At 40.8% G+C, this 27,965-nt stretch overlaps 2 protein-coding genes across 3 annotated transcripts; one reads left to right on the top strand and one right to left on the bottom strand.

Annotated features, from left to right (window-relative positions):
• Window positions 1-903: 903 nt before the first annotated feature.
• On the bottom strand, window positions 904-18,651 carry LOC135480403 (uncharacterized). Of its 2 annotated transcripts, none has more exons than XM_064760234.1 (3): window positions 18,515-18,651; window positions 2,945-3,066; window positions 904-1,822 (listed from the first exon to the last, which is right to left on the bottom strand). In XM_064760234.1, exons 1-3 carry the CDS (start codon window positions 18,527-18,529, stop codon window positions 1,726-1,728), a joined length of 234 nt encoding a protein of 77 aa, XP_064616304.1. In that variant the 5' UTR covers window positions 18,530-18,651; the 3' UTR covers window positions 904-1,725. The 2 variants fall into 2 exon arrangements, with proteins under 2 accessions (XP_064616304.1, XP_064616303.1); XM_064760233.1 differs by lacking the exon at window positions 18,515-18,651 and adding an exon at window positions 15,898-16,074.
• A 5,789-nt stretch (window positions 18,652-24,440) lies between these two features.
• LOC135480516 (uncharacterized) lies at window positions 24,441-27,169 on the top strand. Its single transcript, XM_064760362.1, has one exon. It carries the CDS (start codon window positions 24,444-24,446, stop codon window positions 26,265-26,267), a length of 1,824 nt encoding a protein of 607 aa, XP_064616432.1. The 5' UTR covers window positions 24,441-24,443; the 3' UTR covers window positions 26,268-27,169.
• The last annotated feature ends 796 nt before the right edge of the window (window positions 27,170-27,965 follow it).

The following is a 27,965-nucleotide window of genomic DNA, read 5'->3' on the forward strand; positions in this document are numbered from 1 at the left end:
CGTAGTCTTCACTACATTGTGCGTTTCGCGAAGTTTTATTGCATTGTCCTTATTAAATACTGCAGCATTTTTCTGCTACATTTCTAATCCCAATTTATCTACCTAAGATGCCTGTGTCAAAACTGATGCTTGTATGACATATGGTATAGTGAGAATTAAAATGAGATTTAAAGGTTTATTTGATTTGATTTATTTGATTGGTGTTTTACGCCGTACTCAAGAATTTTTCACTTATACGACGGCGGTCAGCATTATGGTGGGTGGAAACCGGGCACAGCCCGGGGGAAATCCACGACAATCCGTAGGTTGCTGACAGACCTTCCCACGTACGGCCAGAGAGGAAGCCAGCATGAGCTGGACTTGAACTCACAGCGACCGCATTGGTGAGAGACTCCTGGCTTATTACGAGCTTTAAAGGTAAGTACACAAATGTGTATATATTACGGGGAGTAAATTTACGGGCTGAGTATCAAAGTCTGTGGAATACCAAAGCAACTCGTCGGGTTGACCAAAGTCAACCTGAATTCCAACAAGCGATCTCCATTGTCAAGTGTTTGTGGTCGTGGCATGCTTTATACCACTTTACCCATGGGGATCCTCCAATGGCAGGCTCGAGGACGAGCTACACAGATGGTGTAAATGACAATAGAAGGCATCGTTTTCTTATGTGATGCTACAGTGTATGTGTACTTCATATACGTTTTATGAGCACACATGTTTTATGATAATTGTGGCGCATTAAAAAAGAACAAATGAGTTCACAGCTTTGGGCCGCCTTGATACAGGCGGGAAGTAGTTTTACGAGTTCCCCATTGACAAGATAGAGCGACCAATGACGACAAAATCATTTCTTGCAATTCTTGTCTTTTTTAGAAAACGCTGATGACAAAACGAACAACAAACTTTAATAAGGTGTGAGTATTTATTTCAATAAAAAGTATAAGTTACATAATAAAACAGCTTAATGGTTTTCACACGATGATGGTTTTTCCCGGGCCTTATATGAAGAGGACTAGAGGTCATTGCGTGCAGTCTGAAATGTCCATTATCCGAATATATCATGTATGTAAATAGGAGCCTAAAGCTGAAAAATCATTGGACGAGAAAGGCACTGTTCTCATTGGTCTTGCTACTGATATACCATTCACAAAGGGAATGAAGATGAAAATATGAAAATATTTATAAAACACACCTAAGGAAGATAATCTAACTTAATATCACACGTTTTTGATAGCATGGCGTTTTACATGATCTTCGTAATCGGTCGTGTTACTTTTAATGCTCATCCTAAAACTACATTTACGCACACATCACCCACAGCATGTAAGACAGGGACATAAAGCAATGCCCATGGATCCTATCATAAGTTTTACATGATTTTTACACGTAACAAAAAATTCTTTGCAAGATGTGATTGCTCTAGTAGCCGAGGTTATAAACTGTAAAATAAATAATGACAGACAAATGCAAATTACACTGTAGCACTGGTGACTCACAAAATGTGTTGAAGCACTGAACAGTTATCGAACGTTGACCTAATATACCGATAGGTGTAGCCGAATAGCTCTATTTCCGGCCCGTCGTCGATTCGAGTAAAGACTGTCAGCTGTGCTTCATCCCTTTCCATGATACCAGCTTTTATCAAATAACCCAGAAGTTTAGTGATGACATTTGTTCTAACGGCTCTAGAGCTGTGGTTTGACAGAAAAACTTCCCTGTGGATCGTTATAAAACCATCGCCTGCGTGTTCTGTGCAACCACACACTTCTGATAGTGGTTCTTGCAGTAGAGAATACCGTCAGCCTGGGCATAGTTGTTCAAACTGAAAGTAGAGACACATATATAGTCAATATTTGTTTGTTGGAATCTTTGTTCGGTGTGGGGTGTGGATAAAGTCAATTTTAGCACTATTTCAGCCATATCACGCAAGTGCCTCTTTGTGACAGGTCAGTCCCACTTCCGTTATGTTCATAGTGACTTTAAAGACAAGGCGCACTACACAAAGCGCTACCTTTTCCCGCGCAGTGGCAGCTCGGATCCTAGCCTCACTGAGCCTTGTTCTCTTGTAATATGAACACATTTATTCTAAGTGTTCATGTAAATGTTTTAACAAATAACAGAACCTTACGCGCCCCATAGGGCTATGGCTTAAGCAGGTTTAGGATAAAAAAAGTGCAGTGATGTTAAATGCAACTTATAAGACGTCACTGGTCTCGAAATATTCAATATACTGTTATACATTGCGATGAACATCCATACACCATCATTTACAAACAGAAGGGTATTATCGATCTATCCTTAAAGTAACTACTCAATCTCTGTAATATCTATGCCTGTTTAAGGATTTGTTAATTTACTTGCACGGTGTTGAGCACTGTAATAAAGAATTGTTCTCTTATACAACCAAAGTGTGGTTTATAGTTAGAGGAAACCAAAGTGCCAGGAGGAAACCACCGTCGTTCCTGAAAAACACACTGGCTTAAAACCTCTCCACCAAACAAGCGAGAGCTTGAGGATCGGCTGCGGTGAGATGTATAGATTTATCGTTGCTATACTCAAGAATTTTTCATTTACACGACGGCGGTCAGGTTTATTAGTGGAGTAAACCAGATTGACTTGGCGTAAACCAACGACCTTTGGCAAGTTAGTGACTGAATTACGTGTGACTTTAACAGATACTTTGCCATATTGGGGAAAATGCAAATGGCCTTCAACGAACGTAACACTGTGCAAATACAAGAGCTTCCAAGACCGTTTAATGTTGCAAAAGACCTTTGCGGAAAATTACAGTGGGAAAACGGGAACACATAAAGTAAAAAAAAAGAAAAAAAAACTACCAAAGCACGGGATTGAACTCACTGAGCTACATGAGCAACAGCTGACAACATGGCTGATCTTGAGACACTGGATGGAAATGACAACAAACAGGATGATGAGAACTTACTTCAGAGACATCTTGCACTCCGTACATTTGAAGCAGAGCTTATGGAAGGGCTTCCCTCCGGCTTCAATCCTCTCCTGGGCGTACACGGTCTTCTCACAGATGCCGCACTTTTCTCCACCTCCCTGTAGAAAAGCAGACAGAAAAAAAGTCAACAACTGTTACGGACCTCGGTTTAGCAGCCTACCATATGGTTTGTTATGAAGAATTTGTAATATATTTGATTGGTAACTTTACGCTGTACTTAAGAATTGTGCATGCATATGACCGAGGTTGGAGGAAATCGCAGGGAATCACCGACCTTCGCGTGGTGCCTGATAAGCCTCCTGACCTGAAGCCGTGGCGGAAACTGCAAGAAGTGGATTCGAACTCGCGATCTCAATGGTCAAGTGCCCGATAATACCACGGAAAGATTTAGATTTTGGCAATCTACTAAAAATATTCACATGTCAAAAGGTAAGTCTGCACAAATATATATATATATAATTCAAAGTTTGACCGTTATCTTATAATGACAGCTGCTGTTTATGTCCTTTAGAGTTATCTCCCTTATTCCGCCGAATCATGAGTACCATGTCTCGGCCTACCGCTATAAAATCTTGCTATGCAAAGTTCGCCAGCAGCACTGACAACCCTTACTGATTTGGAAGGCTACTTCACGATATACGACAGAATATAAATTGCAGGCACAGCTTTCACACTGGCCCATTATTAAATCCGCGGATTGAATTAGCAGACAGACGCAGATATGATGACCACACAAATTCATATGGTAATTTATTATCTGTAGAACCATCGTACGTGCCATGGTCTGACAAAGGTAGAATTTTGGTTTTGGCAAATTTAACAACTTTGCTACGCACAGGTAGGACGTTAGTTGGCAAAGATAGCCCTTTTGTTTGACAGTGGTAGGCCTTTCATTTGACAACGACGGGATTCTTTTTGACAGAGGTAGGACTCTTTTTGACAGTGGCAGCACTCTTTTGTACTTTTTATGACAGAGGTAGCACTCTTTTCGACAGAGGTAGGACTCTCTTTGACAGAGGTAGGACTCTCTTTGACAAAGGAGGGACTCTTTTTGTCAAGGGGTAGAACTTTTATTCAGCAATGGTGGATCATTTCTTCGGCAAAGGAAAAAAATTTCTACAAGTGCAAAAAATTTGTTTGACACACGTAGAATTTTTGTCTGACAAAGGTAGCGCGATAGGAATTTCATTAAACAAAGGTAGGACTTCTGTTTGACAGAGGCGAGGGTGCTCGTTACAGAAAGTTAGGGTTTTGTTCTACTAAACGAAAAACTTTCCTTCCCAAAATCATGTCCAACAGCGGAAGAACTTGTTTTGACAGAAACGAGAAAACTTGTTTATGATGTCAAAGGACGCTCGTTGTAAAAACGGAGGTATAATATGCTTCACTGACGTTGAAAATATAATTTCCGCTCGGTGACTTCTACGTCCTCATTTAAATCGTCGAGGTTAAATGTCTAACTGAGAAGCTGTTTTCAACTTTTTTAAGGTGTATATCCAAGAGTTAACCCAGTGTAATAAAATGCAGTTCGTGAAGCGACTGAATCTGTTTCAGCTACAGCTACAAACTGACAAATAAGAGCCGGTCTACTCTCTTCACCTACCTCTGCGCTTCCAACTGATACCACCTACAACATTCTATTATTACTCCCCCTTGGTGAATTGCGAATGCACTCAACAAGAGGGCGTTGTGCACATTTGGTGACCGTCTGTTTGTTCTAGTTCGTGCTCAGAATAATCAAGATATAGAGACATGGTGGGAACTCTTATCATGTATCGATACTTACACATTTACAAAATGCGTATCTATTTCCACGTTAGGATCTTCGTAACAAACATTCTCTCGCTCTGCCTGCCACAAAAAGGGTAAAATTTTCAAGAAAAGTTAAAGCATGGACCATGGCCTGTATGAAAGCCAGATCAGAGCCTCCCTTAAAAAAAATTTTTTTTCGCATCTTTCCTCGTATATCACGCCTTCTTACAACGTCGCTTACGAACAAAAATACAAGAAATCCGATGTTTTGTGAAACTGCAGTACTGATTATTTATTTATTTGATTTGTGTTTTGTTTCGTACTCAAGAATATTTCACTTGGTCATTGTACAGTGCTAGCGCGCTAATCACCTGGCCACGTATGCCCCCAGTAGGGCTACTGCTTAAGCTTTATATGCGGCTTATACTAAATAAATATAGACTATGCAAAGAAAACCAGTAAATGAGGCAAATATGGTCCCGAGTTTCCGAGAGAATCAGTAGAATAAATCCATGAAATATGCATCATTCTTGATGATGGCGAATAAAATGTCAAAATGATGTTTTCGTTTTTCGGTATCATGCTACTGTGTACATGTATTATGAAAAACTTATCTGTAGATCTACTGGAAAGTTGTATACACCAAATTCATCCTTCCATCCTCTGTTTCAATGCTGCTGCCCCTATAGCAGAGTCTTAGAACTGAACACTTCAGATATATAGGGCATACGCTCATGGGTTTTTGCATTTTCCACTGTGATATCAATATCCAGTGCAACAGAATTGGTTACATTGGTTACCATGCCAAGAAAAATATCAGAACCATATGATTTCCTCTCTTGGCTGACATCAGTCTCAGAGTTGGAGCCACAAGCTACATGTAGGTGGACATCTGTACCACAGACATATCTACACTAACAGTGTATAGGTTGGTGAGGTAAATGCTGCCTGCGAAACGTAGACAAATCACCCGTAGGGCAATACGTCACTCTGTGTTACGCTTGATATTTAACGTGCAAAGATCGGCTTCGCTTGGGTTTCCTGGATCAAGTCGATCATTTCCATGGAAAAGGGATGGCATGGAGGCTAAAACGGTCACGGCAAACGCAATCCGGAGTATTTATTTATTTTTTTATTTGATTGGTGTTTTGCGCCGTAGTCAAGGATATTTCAATTATACGACGAAGGCCAGCATTATGGTGGGAGGAAACCGGGCAAAGGCCGGGGGAAACCCACCACAGACGTTCCCACGTACGGCCGGAGGGGAAACCAGCACATGTTGGACTTGAACTCAAGTCGTGAGACGCTATTGTACAGTGCTAGCACGCTAACCACCTCGGCCAATGAGGCCTCGAAATCCAGCATACATTAGATAAACACAATGTGTCAGCGTGACAGAACGAATTGCTTAATTGGCATGTTTGCATATTAAAGTGTTTTTTTTTTCAACAATTTGTTCAACAATTACAATTACAGATAACAACAAACAATTACAGATGACACCAACGATCACAGATTACATCCCGTAGCCATTATCACATTCTTGGACAAGATCTCGAATTGCCATATGTCACTTAATATCAACCCTGAAATTCTATGTGAAGCGTTCGGTTTCATTTGATCATAACATGGCATGAGACTGAGTCAAATAATGATATAATGTAAATGTTGGAAGCCACCTGTAATAAATACCCAGTACTAAGTCGCATGCGAGAAAATAAGTCTCTAAAACGGCATTGGTTGCGTTTATTTGAATTAGGCCCCTATACTCAAAACAGATTTAAACTTTTGTGTTTTAACGTTATTTCAATCTAAACCATTGACATTATGTGGCCCCTTATTTTTGAATCAATTGTGTAGGCCTTGTGGGCTACATTTGCCACTCTGTTATTGATTTAAATTGCATCATAATGTTTCGAATCTCCCCACCCTCACCCCTGAGGATATTGGGTCATAAAAAGGCAAAGGTATTCTGGGGAAGACATTTCCTAAGTGTTATTTAGAAAAATTCAAACCACGATAAGTTTTCAAACAGCTGATTATAGCTGATCCTAATGTGTATACTGTATTCATACAGTTGTTATCATTTAGACTTCATAACGTGTTTAAACATCCAGGCATAGGCCTATATGATTCACATGTCTAACGGACTGTCAGTCGCCATTGAAAAGTGGTCCATTCAACAGCTTATAGGCCTAGGCCTAAGGGCGCCTATGCTTACATATAACTATCGACCCCTATGTCCGCAATCACCCATAAATGTCTATCAGCTATCATTTAATGGTTGAAGTATTTCAATGTTTACTCTGTGTTAACGAATTTGATGCAATGAAGAAAGTGTAGGCTGACACATAACTTCGACCGTGCACCAAATTTTGACAAAAGTTTGAGTACATGTAGGCCTATCTTAAGGTCACAGGTTTAGGAGAACTGAATCAAAAACTATATGTGAGTGCCGTTTGCAGATTCAAGTCATTCAGTTCATTGCCGATTACAGTTTACCAGTACTAAATCACTAACATTGACCCACTGAGTTAATCGATTCGACTACCCAACCTGCGTAAACACTGAAACGGCGGCAGACGACAGCTTGGCAGCATCACGTGACTTGCACGCCAAACATTGCGGAGTGAAAAATAAACAGGTTGTTTTTCCCGACGAGGAAGCGGAGTGACTTTGCGGGATTAAAGAGAGTTGATGATTGTATGCGTGGATTGGTTCCGGGGTTTGCTGCAGGGATCTGTATCGGGAAAACGTTGTCATGGTAACGACTGATGTAAACAAGACGGACGACCCAAGAGATATAGGCCTGTACAGGATCCGTGTATAAATATGATCCCCTTGGCCTTGGGAAGCACCTTAAACTTCACAGGAAGAGCACGAGCTTGAGTACAGACAGGTATATATCAGGGGGCTTCTAGTGAGGAATATAGAACAAAACAATCTCCTGTACATCCCCTGTATAATCCCTGGGGCTCTTTCGGGTGTGGGTGGATAGTGAGTAAAGGCAGTGTGCATGCCCAGGTCTGGTTAGAGACGGTACAGGAATGATACTTAGCTAGACACAAATATATCACCCAGAAACCACCTGCAGGAAACCGGTGAATGCAAAAATGTCCAGCATCATAGGCAGATATTCCGAAACTGTATGGGCACACCCGCTAGCTCTTGGCACATCTACAAAGGCTATACAACACGTCCATGATAAACACAAACTTGGCAACGGCCTGTGAAAGCGATCAGCATACAACCCAGCAATGCTAACACAAACACACAGAAGGGAGGTCATCTCCTCCTCAATCTCCCTATGATGTAATCCCGCACTCCCACAGAGCGCCCCCTGTTCATATAGTGATAAGAAATGGTAAAACAGCTGGACGCAGTCCAACCGATCGGAACTTCAGGGAATGCAGACATTCAGAAATTCAACGCGTGAGCAAATGGACGCCATGAAGAATCTGATCATCTCCATGTCATGTATTTCTGTACTCCACTGAACGCTCACCCTCTGTGTAGTGAAAAGAAATCAAAAAGCAGCTGGACAACCGATCGGATCTTAAAGGAACAACATGAAAAACTGCACAGCTTGCGGGATATAATTGATTTAGGCGAAAAATGTTCTCCATTGCGTTTCAATTTTTTAGGTATTGCCACAGTAGAAAACTACCACTTCAAGATTTGTTGTCAGACATCCATGCATACAGATTTTAGCCATCGATTGGTGAAACAAGCTACCAGTTTCTGAAAATCTCATCATAAGCCTAAACGAGTACCATCTGTTGGTCAGTAAGTGCGGGGGAGGTAAATGAAGATCTGCCTTCTCTCAGCTCTGTCAGACCGGCAAGATACAGCCGTGTGAACTTTGACCTTTCTCTTGTGTAATCCGAGACGCACGCTCGTGAGAGAATGTTGCACAATATAAGCCGGAGCTGTGCTTACAATAGAACAACGCAAGGTTTACCCCTTTTTTGTGTCCACATTCGTGAGGACAATCGGAGACAGACGCAGTAGACATAGCTGAGTGTCATTTTCCTGCCAAATACATGTCGTCACTTGTTTTTCGTTGTTGTTGTTTTTTTTTTTGTTATTTCTTGTTTCAAGCTACACTTGAGATTACTACTCATACGTTTTGGGACACAAAAAGGGATCCAAATGCAACCCAAAACTATGGAAATCCGGTATGAACAACCGAGATATCTTGGCTGTGAGGGTTCTGATATCTGATCACCAAACAGGAATCTACTGACCAGTTGTTCTGGCAACGAATGACCAAAAATCTGACCAACGTTATAACAGAAGGCGATCAACTCCATTCGCAGGTCCTAAGACACACATAGCAGAAACATATGGATATATATGTACATGTATGCATCTTTCAGTGGAAACTGCTCGTAGTGCCGTCTCTAAATGCAAACACCAATACACTTCCTTACGATCACAGTTGACATCATATATACTCTATAAGGTGACAGGCAAATACATTTGTTTACCATCGCAGTTAACATCATATATACTCTATAAGACGACAGGCAAATACATTTGTTCACCATCGCAGTTGACATCATATATACTCTATAAGACGACAGGGAAATACATTTGTTTACCATCGCAGTTGACTTCATATATACTCTATAAGACGACAGGCAAATACATTTGTTTACCATCGCAGTTGACATCATATATACTCTATAAGGCGACAGGCAAATACATTTGTTTACTATGGCAGTTGACATCATATATACTCTATAAGGCGACAGGCAAATACATTTGTTTACCATCGCAGTTGACATCATATATACTCTATAAGGCGACAGGCAAATACATTTGTTTACCATCGCAGTTGACTTCATATATACTCTATAAGGCGACAGGCAAATACATTTGTTTACCATCGCAGTTGACATAATGTATACTCTGAGGAGACATGTAAATGGACTTATATACCAGCGCGGCGCACATAATGTACTCTATGGATGGACACGCAAAAACACTTAGTTACGAACGCTATTTACGTAACATCTAGAAATATCACGTTATTCTAATAATAAATGCCAATCTCCAGCCAAGAGATAATAGGAGTAGCCTAAACATAGAACCTAAAGCATCAGCACTGGCAGTTGTAAAAGTTATCTGAGTAGGTCTGGTCTGATCTAGATAGGCCGAGGCACTGCAGGGAGCAGTTGATTGCATGGTGTCTGACCTTTCTCGTTCTGAGAGGCATCATCTGGTAGCACCGAGCCATTGTAATTATACGGATACATTCACGGATCAGCACTTAAGGTTTTCTCATCACATATATAAATGTGAGTTCCAAAGCTTTGGGCTAACGGTTGATATCTGAGCAGAAGCTCATAAATGTCTTCTGCAGAATGAATGGATTGGTATGACTAAACGGAACGTTTTCAACATTTCCACCGATAAATATTCTTAGCCTAACAAAATGGACTCTTGAAAGTTTACAATTTCATGAACACGCGCAACTGAATGGACGTTCTCCAATAAATCAACTCTCTGAAGTTCACAACCTCATGAACACGTTCTCCTGAATGGAAATCTTCTAAGTCTAGATTCTCAGAAGTTCACAACCTCATGGACACGTACTACTGAATGGAAATTTTCTGAGGCTAAGACTTTCAGAAGTTCACAACCTCATGAACACGTACTACTGAATGGAAATCTTCTCGTCCTAAGACTCTCAGAAGTTCACAACCTCATGGACACGTACTACTGAATGGAAATCTTCTAAGCCTAAGACTCTCAGAAGTTCACAACCTCATGGACACGCACTACTGGATGGAAATCTTCTAAGCCTAAGACTCTCAGAAGTTCACAACCTCATGAACACGTACGACTGAATGGAAATCTTCTGAAGCTAAGACTTTCAGAAGTTCACAACCTCATGGACACGTACTACTGAATGGAAATCTTCTGAGGCTAAGACTCTCAGAAGTTCACAACCTCATGGACACGTACTACTGAATGGAAGTCTTCTGAGGCTAAGACTCTCAGAAGTTCACAACCTCATGAACAGGTACTACTGAATGAAAGTCTCCTGAAGCTAAGACTCTCAGAAGTTCACAACCTCATGAACATGTACTACTGAATGGAAATCTTCTGAAGCTAAGACTCTCAGAAGTTCACAACCTCATGGACACGTACTACTGAATGGAAATCTTCTGAGGCTAACACTCTCAGAAGTTCACAACCTCATGAACAGGTACTACTGAATGGAAATCTTCTCGTCCTAAGACTCTCAGAAGTTCACAACCTCATGGACACGTACTACTGAATGGAAATCTTCTGAAGGTAAGACTCTCAGAAGTTCACAACCTCATGAACACGTACTACTGAATGAAAATCTTCTGAGGCTAAGACTTTCAGAAGTTCACAACCTCATGGACACGTACTACTGAATGGAAATCTTCTGAAGCTAAGACTCTCAGAAGTTCACAACCTCATGGACACGTACTACTGAATGGAAATCTTCTGAGGCTAAGACTTTCAGAAGTTCACAACCTCATGAACACGTACTACTGAATGGAAATCTTCTGAAGCTAAGACTCTCAGAAGTTCACAACCTCATGGACACGTACTACTGAATGGAAATCTTCTGAGGCTAAGACTCTCAGAAGTTCACAACCTCATGAACAGGTACTACTGAATGGAAATCTTCTGAAGCTAAGACTCTCAGAAGTTCACAACCTCATGAACACGTTCTACTGAATGGAAATCTTCTGAAGCTAAGACTCTCAGAAGTTCACAACCTCATGGACACGTACTACTGAATGGAAATCTTCTGAGGCTAAGACTTTCAGAAGTTCACAACCTCATGAACAGGTACTACTGAATGGAAATCTTCTAAGCCTAAGACTCTCAGAAGTTCACAACCTCATGAACACGTACTACTGAATTGAAATCTTCTGACGCTAAGACTCTTAGAAGTTCACAACCTCATGGACACGTACGACTGAATGGAAATCTTCTGAAGCTAAGACTCTCAGAAGTTCACAACCTCATGGACACGTACTACTGGATGGAAATCTTCTAAGCCTAAGACTTTCAGAAGTTCACAACCTCATGAACACGTACTACTGAATGGAAATCTTCTGAAGCTAAGGCTCTTAGAAGTTCACAGCCTCATGAACAGGTACTACTGAATGGAAATCTTCTGACGCTAAGGGTCTTAGAAGTTCACAGCCTCATGAAACTCATATCAACAATTACAGACAGAAGGGCAGCTAGGGTCCTATTTCAGGATGTCTCTGTAGATATTAAGGTATAACTGTATGTTATGTACCGCTTGGGAAAAACCATTGCATGCTCCTGTATTAGTGCTGAGTGTAGTGTCGCAATACAAACAAACAGGCTTGTTTATTGCTATTGTTGTTGTTTTTTTTTTTGGCCGATATAACTTGTCCTCATGAAAACATAGCGAGGTAAAATCGATACGTGCATACCTGGCATAGTTTGTAGGCAACCACGGAATACCTGAGCGGCTGAATGGCGACAAGAGACATGAGCAATATAACACAACACAATTAATATGGGGCAGATGCGTCAACCGTTCAAAAAGTTCGACGAATAATCATGGAAGGGTGATTGGTTGTTTGGACTCGCTAAGTACGCACACATCAGAATGGAGATGACTGAGTAGACGAAGGGGAACTTTCTACCACGTAATAACGCATGCGCAATCTCGGTTATAAGAAGGACGCTGATCAAAAGTTCCATATCCACCATGATCGGTATATTAAAAAAATACGTGTTTTCTCGTGAGACTAAATGTTAACTCTTAATTAGTCAGTTGCGGCCAAGTAATCTTACTTGCTCATTATTTCGTTCAGTTAGCCGTCTTGTGGGACACAATACACTTCACACACAACTTTCGGCTGTTCGCTCTGACTTATTAACATCTAAACTGTTTGTCCCATATGGAAATGAACTTTGTTCCCACACCAGCTATGCTCAATTATACATTTGCTTCACTTCAGTCAATATTTTGCGAGGTGAAGTTCACCTCTAACTGATGTCAACTTTCGGGGCTGATAATTTGGCATACGTAAAGACTCTTAAGCCCAAAACACCGTTACGGCGGCCACTTTTATTTGATTTGTCCATTGAGAGGTAGGATCTTGCTAGAACTTAAAAGCTTTTGGCCTAAAGTTCAATTTGATTCTGAATTCCTAAAGTCAGCAAAACACTTTTCTCTCGTAGGACAAGTGAAACTCCTTCACCGAAGATCGTTTATCAGTCGAACTTCTGAATTTGGACATGAAAAGATAGCTTTTCTGAGGTTCTCTTTAATTTCAAAACGGTAACAGCATGATAAATTTTGGTCACCATCCCAACATAGGCAATAACTGGCGACCTTCTCTTTTGGGCGAGATTTTCTTGCGTACGGGCGCGTGGACATGCGCATTGGAGTGTTGTTGTACAGTGGATAGAAAATCTTTGAGATCCAAAACCCTGCAAGCCTCGGTACAGATGGTTATCAGTCTTGTAGTGGATGGGACACCACCCCATCACCCCGACTACTCACTTCCACCCCACCCTCACACCTATCTTAAACATGGTTCGAGTAGACAAGATCATCAAGGAGCCGTCGTTTGTATTCTGCCTGTAAGCTGTGCCAACTGCAGACAAACCTCCCTCTTCACCAGATGTCGGGCATATCAAATGGCCTGCTGAGAGAAGCTATACCGATTAACAGACAGTGCGCTGGTATCATATCACACGCCTATTCACAACCAAGAGCCACACACCGGAAACAACATGACATACATGTGATCTAGTTTCTCCTAACATTTACGGAGTTTCCCGAGTTTTGCCGACGTCGGTAGAATCAGAGGGTGATGAATTACGGAAGCAGCCGATCTGGAACACCGACATGAAATCCCTAAACCCCATGAGCTATATTTAACATCACTAAGGCAACTTAAAATACGTCTGTATAGGTCTTAGCTTGTTTACATGACGGAGAAATTTGTTGCTCTCTGATGGAGACTAGAGTGGCTGATCATTTACTAAGAGGCAGGAATTAAATTATTGGTTTATTTACTTGTTTGAGGCTTTACGCCATACTCAAGAACGTTTCACTTGTACGACGGTGGAATTAAATCATCATTTAGCTCATGAAAATAAAAACGTTTTTTCCTGACTGGTATTCAGAGAGTTTTTCTTCACAGATAATTCGTCTACACCCTACCTGACAATCCACATTATTGATTCCATTGTCATTGATACCCCGTTCGATTATTTTAACCTGACGTTTCGGCAATTACTTATAATTTGGCTAAACAGGGTTTATCTTTACTGGGAATTCTGGAAAAAGAGACGGTCAGACGACTGCACAGACAGTTCATCACTAGAGGCAAAACAGCACATAATAGTGTGCGAGTGATTGACTGACTTATTTATCGATTTATTAACTGATTCATCAAACAAGTACGTTAAGGTGTAAGTAGTATTGGTTGATACAGGGCTAGGCCTATCCAGAAAGAGTATACATACATGGGGTACAGCTTGAATTTGACCTTTAAACTAGAGATGACATTTATAAATATGCATACACGAAATTTCACATACACTGAATTAAAATCAATGAAATATTGATTTTTTTAGCAACTGCATGAGTAAGCTCTAAACTTAACTCATAATGTGAACTTCATAAGTATATATACGCCAACGATGAGTTTAGCATAAAGTATGTCTTTCGAACCGATATTAAATATCTTGAACGAAGTACAGGTTGAATGAAATGACCTTAATGTGAACTGTGACAGTTCATGTACGTCAATAGCAAATTCAGTAAAGTATGTCAGACTCTTTTCTTGCGGTATAATATTAATATTGAACGAATGGTTTAGGTTGAATGGATTGAGATGGCCCCTCCGTGTGAATGTGGGACCTATGGGGTAGAGGTTTTCACGGACCGTCTCGATTCATTCATGGGACTAGTGTGTTGATGCTGAGCAGGGTGGGGCGGTATGCGTGTTAACTTGGCTCTGTGAGTCATCACCACCGCTGATTCGGACGATCCTGCCTGCAGAGAGCGAAGGAGGCACGGACGAGGGAAAAGCACGGACGTTCAGCTCATTTACAAAGTGGGAGCCTGAAGGTCGCTCGGTGGCTCAGGAAATTGCTGGCACTCCACGCCGCACTCAGCTAGGCGGGGTGCACAATTAATATAACCTATGGTTCTATATAGTATAATTGTTATCATGGTTTGTTGTGAATGCCAGTCTGTTCGCCTGGATTGCCGTATTTTCGCTATGTGTGTACAACCCTCTATCCAACCGCTGATCATAATATGTGTGTTGTTGTGCTTGCCGGTAAACAACCTGGGAATACAGTCGATATATCTGCCTGTGTGACAGCGCTTGACAGTTAAATTGATACAGGTCAAAATAAATGGGAAAAATGGGGGTGGGGGTGTGAGTGTGAGGGTGGGGGTAGTGGGATGGGGGTGGAGGTGTTGAATTTACACCTGTTTCTAAAGGCACCTGTAATCAACGATTCGTCATACCTTACCCATATACGTGTGTATCTATATTTAGGAGAAGAAATTCTTCATAAACGTAATATATAATGCCTATATTTATAGCTTTAATCGCCAATAACGTGTACACGATACAATTAATTCCAGCTATTGTCAGACATCACACAAAACTATTTAATATTTTTTTCTGTTTTGAACCATTACTGTTATGCTTTAATGAGAAAAGAAAGATTGTAACTGTAGTGTTTCTACTGGGCATGTCTACAGAAAGGATGTTAGACATGAATGAACTAAGGATAACAATTACTATACATAAATCCATGTAGTAAATCCAGGATAGATAGCGGTTAAATTAAAAAATATTCCAAATCTATCCCATTTTTTGTTCTCCAAAAATGTAATAAAGAAAACAAAAATATAATTATGGAAAAAACGTGCAAATATAGTGAACTTTAAAAGACTATTGTTACGACCCAAACTGCTTGTATTATAAAGAGATGGCTTGTTCGAAATACACGACAGTTTAGCCGCACAAAAAAGTAACCAAAACCAGCAGGTTTTGTTTTACAACAATTTTTTAGATTTAACAAGAACAGATAACAAGACTTTTACAAAAACTAAAGTACTTAAGTTTAACAAGAAAGGATAGAACTATCTATACAAATACTAAAGTACTTACATGCACAACGGTGTCAAGTCCAAACCGGCGTATATACTCCACAATGCTTAAGAATTGCACAGAGGCAATATTCATAAGAGGGAAAATCCATAGTGTAACTGAGTGTATGACGAAATATACACAAAATTCCACAGACAGGGTCCGTGTACTAATAAGCACTGCATACACAAGAGCACAAATTAAATATACAAGTTCAGACTGAACAAGTGCTCGGTGGAGATAGGATATAACAAAGCCAGAGGCTATAAAGACACCAAAATTCAGCACAAAAGGCCTACTAAGGTAACACACAGCGGAAGCATCCATAATTCCCCTTTCTCCCCTTTTGACCTGCTTTCATAGGTCTCATACAGACTGGTGGAACTGACTAGAATAAGAAAATTCTTGAACACTTGTCGTAAACAAACAGGCACCGAACTGAGGGTATTCTGGAACATTCTAAGGCAGAGGCAGACAGCAGGCCCTGAACTCAGCACATGTAAACAGTGGCAAGCTAAATTTAGAAGCTGACGGCAGTTGTACACACAACACTATATTTGTCAATATACGATGGTGAATTCTCTGGCCAACTTCTTAAAGCTGGTTTAGTGCATATAACTTCTCGTTACAGAAATACTATATCTTGTTTCTGGTATGTACTTTATCAGAGCTTAAAGCGAGATGCGAGGGCTTGGGGGTACATACAGCAAGACTTCAGCTTAGCACACGAAACTGTATGCACTAGAGCGGGTCAAGAGGACCCTCAAGTGCTTGACGCCGGAATGTGTCTTATCGGACAAGATGTTTGGCAAAAATAAATCATCTGATATAGAGCTGTGGTTTAAGAGGGCACAGACACAGGTTTATATGAGATCCTAGGCAATGGAATCTCGCACGTGCTGGGAAGATTTACATGGAGACGTACATTCCAGCAATAAACACGTGAACCACAAATACGTATCCCCCATAAATCTGCGTTATACTTCATCCACCCTCAGGCCAAAAATGTATATCCCCATCTGTACTCGTTGTATAATTTATCAACTGTAGCTTCCATTACGTCACGAATGTATCCCCATCGATTCCAATTGTTATGTCTCAGGTATACATTACAGACAGAAGTATCCCCGTAAATTCACGTTATATACGCTGTATATAAGTTCCCGTTGTAATGTATACTGATGTGTCAGTTACAGGTATAGCATATCCCCAACTTCAGGTTTTCGTTTAGGCATCCAAATTTACCCATGATACTTATCACACATGACGAGGCTGTGATGAACACTACGTGAAGACACCGAAATTATTTCTCTGTAGACACTGCATGACTAAAATAGCGATTGTTGAAAGGAGACAAACAGATTTAGAGATCGGACAAAGTGTTTGATTCAGATCAAATCTTTGTAAATATGTATAGGTATCACGTGCATCATCTCATGGTTAATTCCTTATGCCCCTGGGGCTCATTCTTGGTTATGTTTTTAATTCATAGGCGATTTTTTTTAGCAACAAAAGACCTACGTAAACGTACACTGAAAGGTAGGCTCAAGAAATTAAAAAAAAGTGTAATGATTTTAAGACAAAAATGATGTGACTTCCACGAGTAGATTTAAAGTGGGAATGCCAACAACACAAAAGCTTTGCTATATGTCGAGTATATCAAGTCCATTGCCAGTGGAATGAAACCCTCGTTGTGACGACATTATTGTTTAGAGACCTTTTTTTGTTATATATGCAATCACATAGAGGCGAATAGGTTGTCATTTTTTTTTTTACAGTGTGATACAAACCTTGGTTTAAAATACGAATAGTGATGCTGACAACCAAAAACCTAGCATTGTTGTTTACATGTCTTCTTCATTAAGCAATCGGGTGAATGGGTTATTCTATATTTTTTACAAAAATACGAGGCTTGCCTTCGTGCTTGCGGTTAGACTGACTCCATGTTAACCCACAAGGAACATGCGATAACACTTAGCTTCACTTTCATGCTTCATTGCTGATATATAAATACTTGTTCGGTTATCATGACATATTAAACCCCCAACACTTGTAGGCGGAAATGTATAGTGGCAAGAGATAAGTAGGCCTAGGCTCTATATACGCTACGATGACATGGGCGTTAAAAATTTTAGACACATATGTAAGTTCATATATGGCAATCGAGTAAACTTGCCCTATAGTGGTTTTTATCACGTTAGGTACACAGTGGGCTGAGCGATTTATTACACTGTTAGTATGACCGCATATATCTCCGCGGTCGGTTCACAAAAAGTTACAAGTACAAATCGTTCAGCGCTGTACGCCAACATGTGTATGGGATATAGGCAGATATAATTTATTAATTCTTGGGTTAATTTAGAAATATCAGTTAAAACTTATAACGGTACCATAAGATGATTTACAGTCATGATTTACACTAGTTCTTCAGCATGCATACATGTAAGCCTACACAGCATATGATTTCATCGATCAAAATCACTCGAAGATCAGTGAATGTATCGGCGGCAGCAAACTTCAGCAAGTTGAGAATATCGGTTTCTTGCCTCAACAAGAAGTCTGGTGTGATTCCGTTAATATTTTACCTCCTATACGATATGTATAAAATTCATTAAACATAAAAGTGAACAATACTTACGAATTTCAGTGGCATGATTGAAGAGTTAAAGATATTACACCGGAAAAATGGTCAAAGGTTCGGCAGTATTAGTCCTCTTTGGACAGAGAAGCGAGATGTACGCGCTGACGGAGAAGGCTGAAAGCAGTTACTGTAGGCTGTAACATTGATCCGCTCTCACGGATATGCGATTTTGCACACGACACTTATGAGCTAGGTTGTATTGAATTCTATTGAAGCCGGGATAGGACATTCTGGAAGGTGGCGTTTCCGCTATATGGCCCACACACTTTCGAACAAATGCACACTTACACGGTACCTGAGAGGGGCGAATTGTACACGACCGACCTTTCCCCTTTCACATCAACGAAAAGAATAAAACAGCGTTTGTTGTGAAAAGTATATTTGAACTCTACAGGCCGATGCACTGAGGATAGGCTGTCTCTATCTTACTGTACTTGGGATACATCCAAATATGGCTGGAGTGTGGGCTAGTTATTCGGCATGTCGTATAAATTGTTACTATAAAACCTGGGCTAAATTCTCTCGCGTTCATTCTGTATATTGACAACACTGGAGAAGCGATAGTGGGGAGGCAAGGGAAGTGGGAAGACTGTACAGGAGATCGAGGCGATATTGGAGAGGTGGCGAAAACGTATAGGGGTCGATGGCTAGAAAGAAGGAAAAACCTGCCATTGTGTAGGAGACTTAAGTAAATTGTAAAAGCTGGAGAAACCGTAATGGGATGGAGAGAGGAAGCTGTAGTAATGGCATAACAGATAAAAGAGACACAGATGGAGCAATACAACTGGAGGAAATCTCATTAAAGGAGAGAGCAAGGATCAAATTGGAAAAATCTCAATGGAAAGGTCAGGAAAGCTGGAGCAACCGTCAGAGAGCGAGCAAGACAGATGGAGTACTCGTTAGGGAGAGGGCAAGAAAGATGGAGAAAGTGTAATGAATAGGGCAAGAGATCTGAGGAAACAGTAATGAATATCGAGGGCAAGCGATCCGGAGAAACGGTAATGGATATTGAGGGTAAGACATCTGGAGAAATCGTAATGGATACCGAGGGCAAGAGATCTGGAGAGAATGTAATAAATATCGATGGCAAAAGATCGGCAGAAACCATAATTGATATCGAGAGCAAGAGATCGGAAGAAACTGCAATGGATATCGAGGACAGGAGATTTGGAGAAACGGTTATGGATATAGAGGGCAAGAGATCTGGAGAAACTGTAATGGATATCGAGGGCAGCTATCTGGTGAAACACTAAAGGAGAGGGCAAGACAGCTGGATAGACTTTAAAGGAAAAGACCTCTACAAAGCGAGGTAGGCATCAATAAATAGACCATTTAAAACTATGCATTAATATGCTTTCATTTATTTTTTATATTTTTGTTAAAAAATTTTGAGAAAAAGTAATGGGGAAGGCAAGAGAGCTGGAAACACCATAATGGATATCAGGAACAAGAAAGCTTTAGAAACTGTAATGGATATCGAAGGCAAAAAAACTAGAGAAACCCTGAGGGAGAAGGCAAGAAAGCGGGAGAAACATTAATGGACACGGCAAGAAAGGAGGAGAAACCGCGTGGAGACGCGAAGAGAGCCGGAAAAACCGTAAAGGAGAGGACAAGAGGCATTAGAAATCTCAGTGGAGACGGCAAGCAAACTGGATTTAAAAAGCAAGCGGGCTAGAGAAACCGAAATGTAGAGGGCAAGAGAGCTGGAGGAATCACCTTAATTAAAAAGGCTAGAGAGTAGGGAAAGATGATATGGATAGGACAAGAAAATGGAGTGGACAAGAGAGCAAGAGAAACCGTGATGGAGAGGACAAGAGATCAAGAGAAACCGTAATGGAGAGGACAAGAGAGAAAGGGAAACCGTGATGGAGAGGACAAGAGAGCAAGAGAAACCGTAAATGAAAGAACAAGAGGGCAAGAGAAACCGAAATGGAAAGGACAAGAGAGCAAGAGAAATCGTAATGGAGAGGACAAGAGAGCAGGTACCGCAATGAAGAGGAGAAGAGAGCTGGAGAAACCGTAATGGAGAACACAAGAAAGCGAGATAAACAGTAATGGAGAGGGCATGAGATCAAGAAAAAACGGTAGGCCTACTGAAGAGGACAAGAGAGCCAGATAAACCGTAATGGAGAGGACAAGAGAGCAAGAGAAACCGTAAATGAAAGGACAAGAGGGCAAGAGAAACCGAAATGGAAAGGACAAGAGAGCAAGAGAAATCGTAATGGAGAGGACAAGAGAGCAGGTACCGCAATGAAGAGGAGAAGAGAGCAGGAGAAACCGTAATGGAGAACACAAGAAAGCGAGATAAACAGTAATGGAGAGGGCATGAGATCAAGAAAAAACGGTACTGAAGAGGACAAGAGAGCGAGATAAACCGTAATGGAGAGGACAAGAGAGCAGAAGAAACCGTAATGGAGAGGACAACAGAGCAGGTATCGCAACGAAGAGGAGAAGAGAGGAGGAGAAACCGTAATGGAGAAGACAAGAGAGCAAGGGAGACTGAAATGGAGAGGTCAAGAGAGTAGGAGAAACCGTAATGGAGAGGACAAGAGAGCAGAAGGAACCATAAAGGAGAGGACAAAAGAGCGAGATAAACGGTAATGGAGAGGACAAGAGAGTAGAAGAAACAGTAATAGAGAGGACAAGAGAGTAAGGTAAACCGCAATGGAGAGGACAAGAGAGAGAGATAGAAGCCGTGATGGAGAGGACAAGAGAGTAGGAGAAACTGTAATGGAGAGGGCAAGAGAACAGGGGAAACCGTAGTGGAGATGACAAGAGACGAGATAAACCGTAATGCAGAAAACATAATATAGACCAGAGTACAGCTGAGGGAACCGTGACGGAGAGGACGAAAGAGGATGTTTAACTATAATCGGAAGGACATTAGATGAAAGTGTGAAAAAAAACATTTTTAAGATACACGGAGAAAGCGTAATGGAGATAGGAAGAAAGCAGAAGAAAACGTACGCTGAGTGAGAGGACACGAGAGCAGGAGAAATACAAATGGGTAGGGCAAGAAAATTGAATAAATCATGGTGAATAGAGAAAGAGTATGGAAGCCAGATGAGGATATCTCGCCCCGCGACCCGCGACAGGTACTATTCGCCGTCCTTTTGTACCGTCTTCGTACCACGGCTCATCCGGATTTCGTATAAGAGAGCTGCAGTGGACACGAGAGGAGGATAAACCATAATGGGGAAGACAAAAGAGGAGGATAAACCGGAATACAGAGGACAAAAGAGAAGGATAAACTGTAATGGAGATAGAAGATGAGGATAAACCGTAATGCAGGGGGCACGAGAGGAGGATAAACCATAATGGGGAAGACAAAAGAGGAGGACAAACCGGAATATAGAGGACAAAAGAGAAGGATAAACCTTAATGGAGATAGAAGATGAGGATAAACCGAAATGTAGGGGGCACGAGAGGAGGATAAATCATAATGGGGAAGACAAAAGAGGAGGATAAACCGGAATACAGAGGACAAAAGAGAAGGATAAACCGTAATGGAGAGGACACGAGGGGAGGATCAACCATAATGGGAAAGACAAAAGAGGATAAACCGGAATACAAAGGACAGAGGAGAATAAACTCTAAAAGAGAAAATTTAAAAGAGGAGGAAATATCAGTATTTAAAATGACAACTAAAAGACATTATGGTGATATTCTTAAGAAATAATATATATAAAGAAATTTAATTCAGGATAAAAATTAATTTTGTAGGAAAGTAGGAATAACGAGAGTCGCGCCTTACAAACCAAAGGATGTAACTCATAAACTGTCGAAATCTGAGTTTCTGGGTTGTATCCCTTGTACCAGGCAGACGTGCATTAGCATGTTTTTGGTAACCCAGTTGCAAGTTTCCGGTGCTAGATAGACATATTTTCTCCTCAAGGGATCGGTAGTAACGATTCTGGGATGTTAGTGGACCAGTGGAATTGGCTGGTTTGAAACAATTGCCTTAGCTACATGATTTCTAATATGCAATTTTATATTATAACAAGGGGCCTCCGTGGCTCAGTCGGTTAGCGCGCTAGCGCAGCGTAATGACCCAGGAGCCTCTCACCAATGCGGTCGCTGTGAGTTCAAGTCCAGCTCATGCTGACTTCCTCCCCGGCCTCAAGTGGGAAGGTCTGACAGCAACCTGCGGATGGTCGTGGGTTTCCCCCAGGCTGTGCCCGGTTTCCACCCACCATATTGCTGGCCGCCGTCGTATAAGTGAAATATTCTTGAGTACGGCGTAAAACACCAATCAAATAAATAAATAAATATATTATAACAAATTATCATTATTATAAACGATTATTTATTTATTTGATTGCTGTTTTACGCCATATTCCAGAATATTTTACTTATAGGCCTATAGGGGAATCCCCTTGCATTCTAAGTCGGGTTTCCCTTTAACCAGCACAAGCGACAAAATGTAATCAAAGATGGCGTCGCCCTGTTTAACGCTGTTGGGAAAAAACTTATTTGAGTCTCGTTTCATCGGTTTTGGATAGATTTTGATGGCTGCAGTTCTGTGAAAGTAGATCGCCATGTTAATAGATATATACATCGCAAACAATTCGCCAATGTTTTGTGAACGAAAGTGAGCTTTGGATTGCTTCGTAATCTCGTTGTACAACAACAACATCAGGTTAACGAAACACTTTCCGTGTAACCGGAAACACTAAAACACAGAAGATCCAGGTCTAAAGGTGCGATTATATAGACTTATTGCTAAAGTTACAATCTGAGAGAAAATTTTCGGATTAAAAGGGTATAATTTTATCAGCATTGATCGGGCGAGGTTCATTGTTGCCGAAGACGTCATATTTTGGGATTGAACTGTAGTCTGAATTTTTTGATTAAAATCAGAACTTACGGTAGGCCTATAGCAGATATTGTGATAAGCCTAACAGCATTGTGCAGTTCTAAAAAGAAGTTGGTCCATTTAGATTGAATAAGAGTTTCCATGTGTATGATGCAGATCAGAAAGTTTGGGCCAAGTGAACCTGCACATCTTACGCTACATGTAGTCCTGAAAGATCCCAACTCCTTTTCTCATACCTGTATATTGGCCTCGTGCGATTGGAGTCTCCATGTTAACACTTAATTTCATACTCAAAAAAGGTGCAGGTCGATTGTCTTTCTTATCCAACAAATGTCTTGCAAATAAAAGACACCAATCTAGGGACAACACCCTATGTCCCTACTCGCTGTTGAATAGATAGATAGATAGATAGATAGTCAAAAGGCTGCCACTGCACACATTGCTCAGTCACTGCTGACATCATGAGTTGCTACACACATGTCCTGCTTCATCGTGGAGAAGTGGGAAGATTTCAGCAGCGGCCTAGGACTGTGTGCCGTGAAAGACTCAATGGGCCTTCATTGAGTACAAAATAACACTGTTTAACATTGAAACTCCAGTGATGCTATGAAAAGGTTGTGTTAAAGGGGAATGAAGCTGAACAATTTAAAGCAGATCAGTTATGTTAAATTATTGATTTAGTCAACTGAAGTTTTACATGGTACCTGGTACTCGAGAATATTTCACTTATACAACGGCAGCCATTATTATGGTGTGAGAAAACCAGAAAGAGTTTGGGGAAACCCACAACCATCCACAGGTTGCTGACAGACCTTTCGACACATGCGGTGTGGGAAATTCATAAAAGTGGACACCTTTGCATACTGTTGTGCTCAAGGCCAAAAGCATTACTTTTTTTTTATTAGTAGATGCATAGTCTTAGATGATTATTTTCTAACAACCCTGGCATGTATAGTGAGCTTCCTCAGGTTTCTCATAACTATTACATGTCTCTTGTTATTAGTACCAGTTTCTTGTTTTCTTTCTTAATTTTTTTTTTTTTTTGGACCCTCTTCTGATTAAACTAAGTAGGATCTCTTTGTTGCAGTGATGAGACACTAGATAGTCATCATGGAAGCGTACAACGAAAGCTTAGATGTGGATAGTTTGCGGGTTTCGCATGAGAGTAGGACTGAGTGGGGGATGAGGAGAAGCTTTCTCGAGGCTCACAAGGGCAAATTTCCATTGGATCGCTTAGTTTGCTTGTCGTGCTGTTTCATCAACACTGAAGTGTATGGTAATTGGTACCCATCAGCTGTAATGTCTCAGCTGAAGGAACTGGCCAAGGATCTGCCTCAAGAGTATTGTACATTCAGGCAGAGAAAGTCTGAGGAGTCTATGATTAAGTTTGTGAAATCCATGGATGAAAGCTGCGTAGACAGATCTGCAGATCTTGAGAGCAGATCCCGCAGTGATGATGACAGATTCAAATCTGTCTTGACATTTGTGAAAGCCAACACCGCGTTCCAGAGCACTGATGTGGCTTTCGTGAAATCCGAATTACGGGTTCAGAAACCCATGGAACAGGAGAGAAACCCAAATTATTTTCCCCCAGAAAAGGACATAAATTTTAAGGCCAGTTTGGAAAACTTTCACTCCTCGATGAGAAATTATGAAATTAAATCAGAGTACAGTCAGAAATTTGGTAAAATAACGAAACATTTGCGTGCCATGCAGTCAGATGACAAAAACTCCATATCAAAACTTCATCTGGCTGCAGATAAGGTCAAAGTTTGTATTGATTGCACAATCTCTGACAGTCCAGCTGCTGTTGAGAACGGGCAGGCTATGTTCGTATGCGACCTCAGATTAGACACTGTTCTGACATCATCTGGCCAAGGTCTCAGTAAGAAAGCAGCAAAACATGTGGCTTATAACAAAGCTGTAGACAAACTTAGCATGCCTTACCTGCAAGTAATCGAGTTGGATTCTGGAGAGTTTGAGATGGAAGTTGCGGATAAACCATTCCCTGTGCTGAAGAAAAAGGACAGTAAAATCGCTTTTGTCAAATCAGTGTCGGAAGAAGTAGAAAGTAATGAGGAGTTAATACAAAGCACGCGAAAGCGGAATTATCGTCAATGTTCCCATGGGCTGGCTGAGTTTATCATCATGGAGGCAAGAGAAGTCCAACCTGGCACAAACTCCATGTCCATTCTACGCACCAGCGCCGACTTCAGCAAGATGCTATTAGAGTTTGAGTTCCGCGATGTTGGGTCAGGAGTGCGATGTCGAGTTTTTCTTGAGGGTCAGTTCCTTGAGGAACACTTCGCCCCAACGAAAACCAGTGCCAAGATCGGGGCGTCAGACAAAGCGTTGGAGAAGCTGCGCAGCATCTGCTGGACAATTCTCAGGAAGCAGACAGTGGACGGCGATGAGGGCAATGTCACACGAGAGGAGCTGATGGGAGATATAAGTAAACTGAACCAGGTTATCTCTGGGGATAATATTGGGAACAAGCTGCTTCAGAAGATGGGCTGGACGGGTGGGGGAGTGGGGAAGGAAGGGAACAAGGGGATAGCAGAGCCGGTGACTGTCAATAGCGTCATCAACCGTGAAGGGCTCGGCCTGATGTCAGAGAGAGGCATCCAGATCGACTTCATGTCCAAAGTCAAGACTGTTCTGATGGACTATGCCAGATCGTCCAAACAGGATGATCTTGCGTTCTCTCCGCAGTTTAACAAAGAAGAAAGGGCAATCATCCACAATGAGTGTCGTAAGCTGGGTTTGAAGAGTGGAAGTAAAGGCTCTGGGGATGAACGATTTCTGATAGTGAGCCGCAAACGCACAGCAAATCAGCTGCTGAATCATGTGATACTAAGTGGAGGAACGACAAATAAATATGACCTCTTACCTCCCGGCTGTGACAGACAATCATTGGCTAATAACTCATTGTGAATTTTTTTCTCAATGTGCATTGGAAACAAGATAGATATTTAGGTGAAGGATTATGTTATGTATTGCTACATATGTACAAGAACAACTAAAAAGATGGTTTGTTAAGATGTTTTGCAAATTCTTTATGGAATAATTAATTACAAAATTTTAGAAAGAATTTTAGAAAACTTTTAATTCAGAGAGAGAGAAGTTCAACTTTGTTGTAAGGACTGTTTAAAATTTTAATAATAATATTTTTTGTTTTAGTAAGGAAATATTTCTTGAAATTTGACTCAATGCACAATTTTACCATACGTGTAAGATTACTTCTAAAATGTGCGTTATACATTGAACCACCTCTTGTTTCTCCATTCAGGTGGTCTTCCATGAAATTCATTAGAGATACCTGCCATTCCATGATGTTTGCTGATGTACGTTTGTATGCCACAAAATGACTTCAACCTTTTCACATGTTTGCAAGCTGTGTATTCAAGCATTTTCAGAAGCATTATGCTGTACAAACTAATAGTATTATACTTTTTATGAAGTCCTGAAATTAACCAATCCAACCAATATAATTCTGTCCCAAAAATCAAATTAAAAATGGGCATAAATTGCACTAAAAGTTTTTCCCATTTTTATGCGAAAAGGTTGAGGAATAGGGTTAAATTAAGTTAAATGTTTGTGTGGTATTAAGGCTAAATCAAGGAAATAAATACCGAAATGATTGAAGAATTTAAGTTTGACAACATCCTTGGATGGGATTTGGATTTGATTATCGTCTCTATGTTCAGCACACTCACTACATATTATGAGGGCTAATTCACCTGCAAAGATTATGTCTAGTACCTGGTGAAGTAGAATGGCTTTCCCCAGGTTCAACTCAAGTGTCTTTACCTCACTGCTGTGATATACATGTAAGTGAAATACAGTGTATCTCTGCAGTAATGATACGTGAAAATAAAGGGAAATCCCCTCAGCCGCTGCGTATAGAACCACAGTACAAGTACTGTAATTCTTCAGCCTTTTCGCAAAGTGTTCATTCAAGCATATTCTGAAGGCATTATTCTGTGTAGAACGATAAAATTACTTTTTCTGAAGCCACAAAATTGGCCAATCCAACCAATGTAATTTTGTTTCCAAAATCAACCTAAAAAGGTGTATAAATTGCACTTAAAGTTGCCTTTTCATATGCGAAAAGGGGTTGAATAGATTTGGTATATAGCTTTACTCTTAAATCTACATCACCCTCTGTTCCAAGACAAAGTCATTATGCATAGTGCCCTTTTGTTGTTAAAATACTGGTACCTTATAAGATCTGCATATTAAAATAATAGGAACAATATTGAAACAGATATTGGGATGACAGACCACAAACACATTTTCTGTGTCTGTAGAGTCAATAGGCAGCTACGTCACTAAACTTATGATTGTATAATAAGCTATTAAACTCTTTATACAGTGTTAACGTCAGAGGCAGCCAACTTCATGAAAGGGGAGATAATCCAGGAATTGTCTCCCTTGATGCACACAGGCTTCCATCCACCTGTAAGCCAGACAACCGGTCTATAACGCCACACTCAACAGTTAAATTTCCATTAAGATAATGCATTAAGATACATCTTAGCGTTTTGACTCACAGCACTGTCCCTAAATCTGCAAGGACCGTTCACTCCGGGCCTGATAATCCTCATCAAAACAACCCAAATTATAGGGGAT

The sequence above is a fragment of the Liolophura sinensis genome, chromosome 13, assembly GCF_032854445.1.
Source record: "Liolophura sinensis isolate JHLJ2023 chromosome 13, CUHK_Ljap_v2, whole genome shotgun sequence".
NCBI classification, from domain to species: domain Eukaryota; kingdom Metazoa; phylum Mollusca; class Polyplacophora; order Chitonida; family Chitonidae; genus Liolophura; species Liolophura sinensis.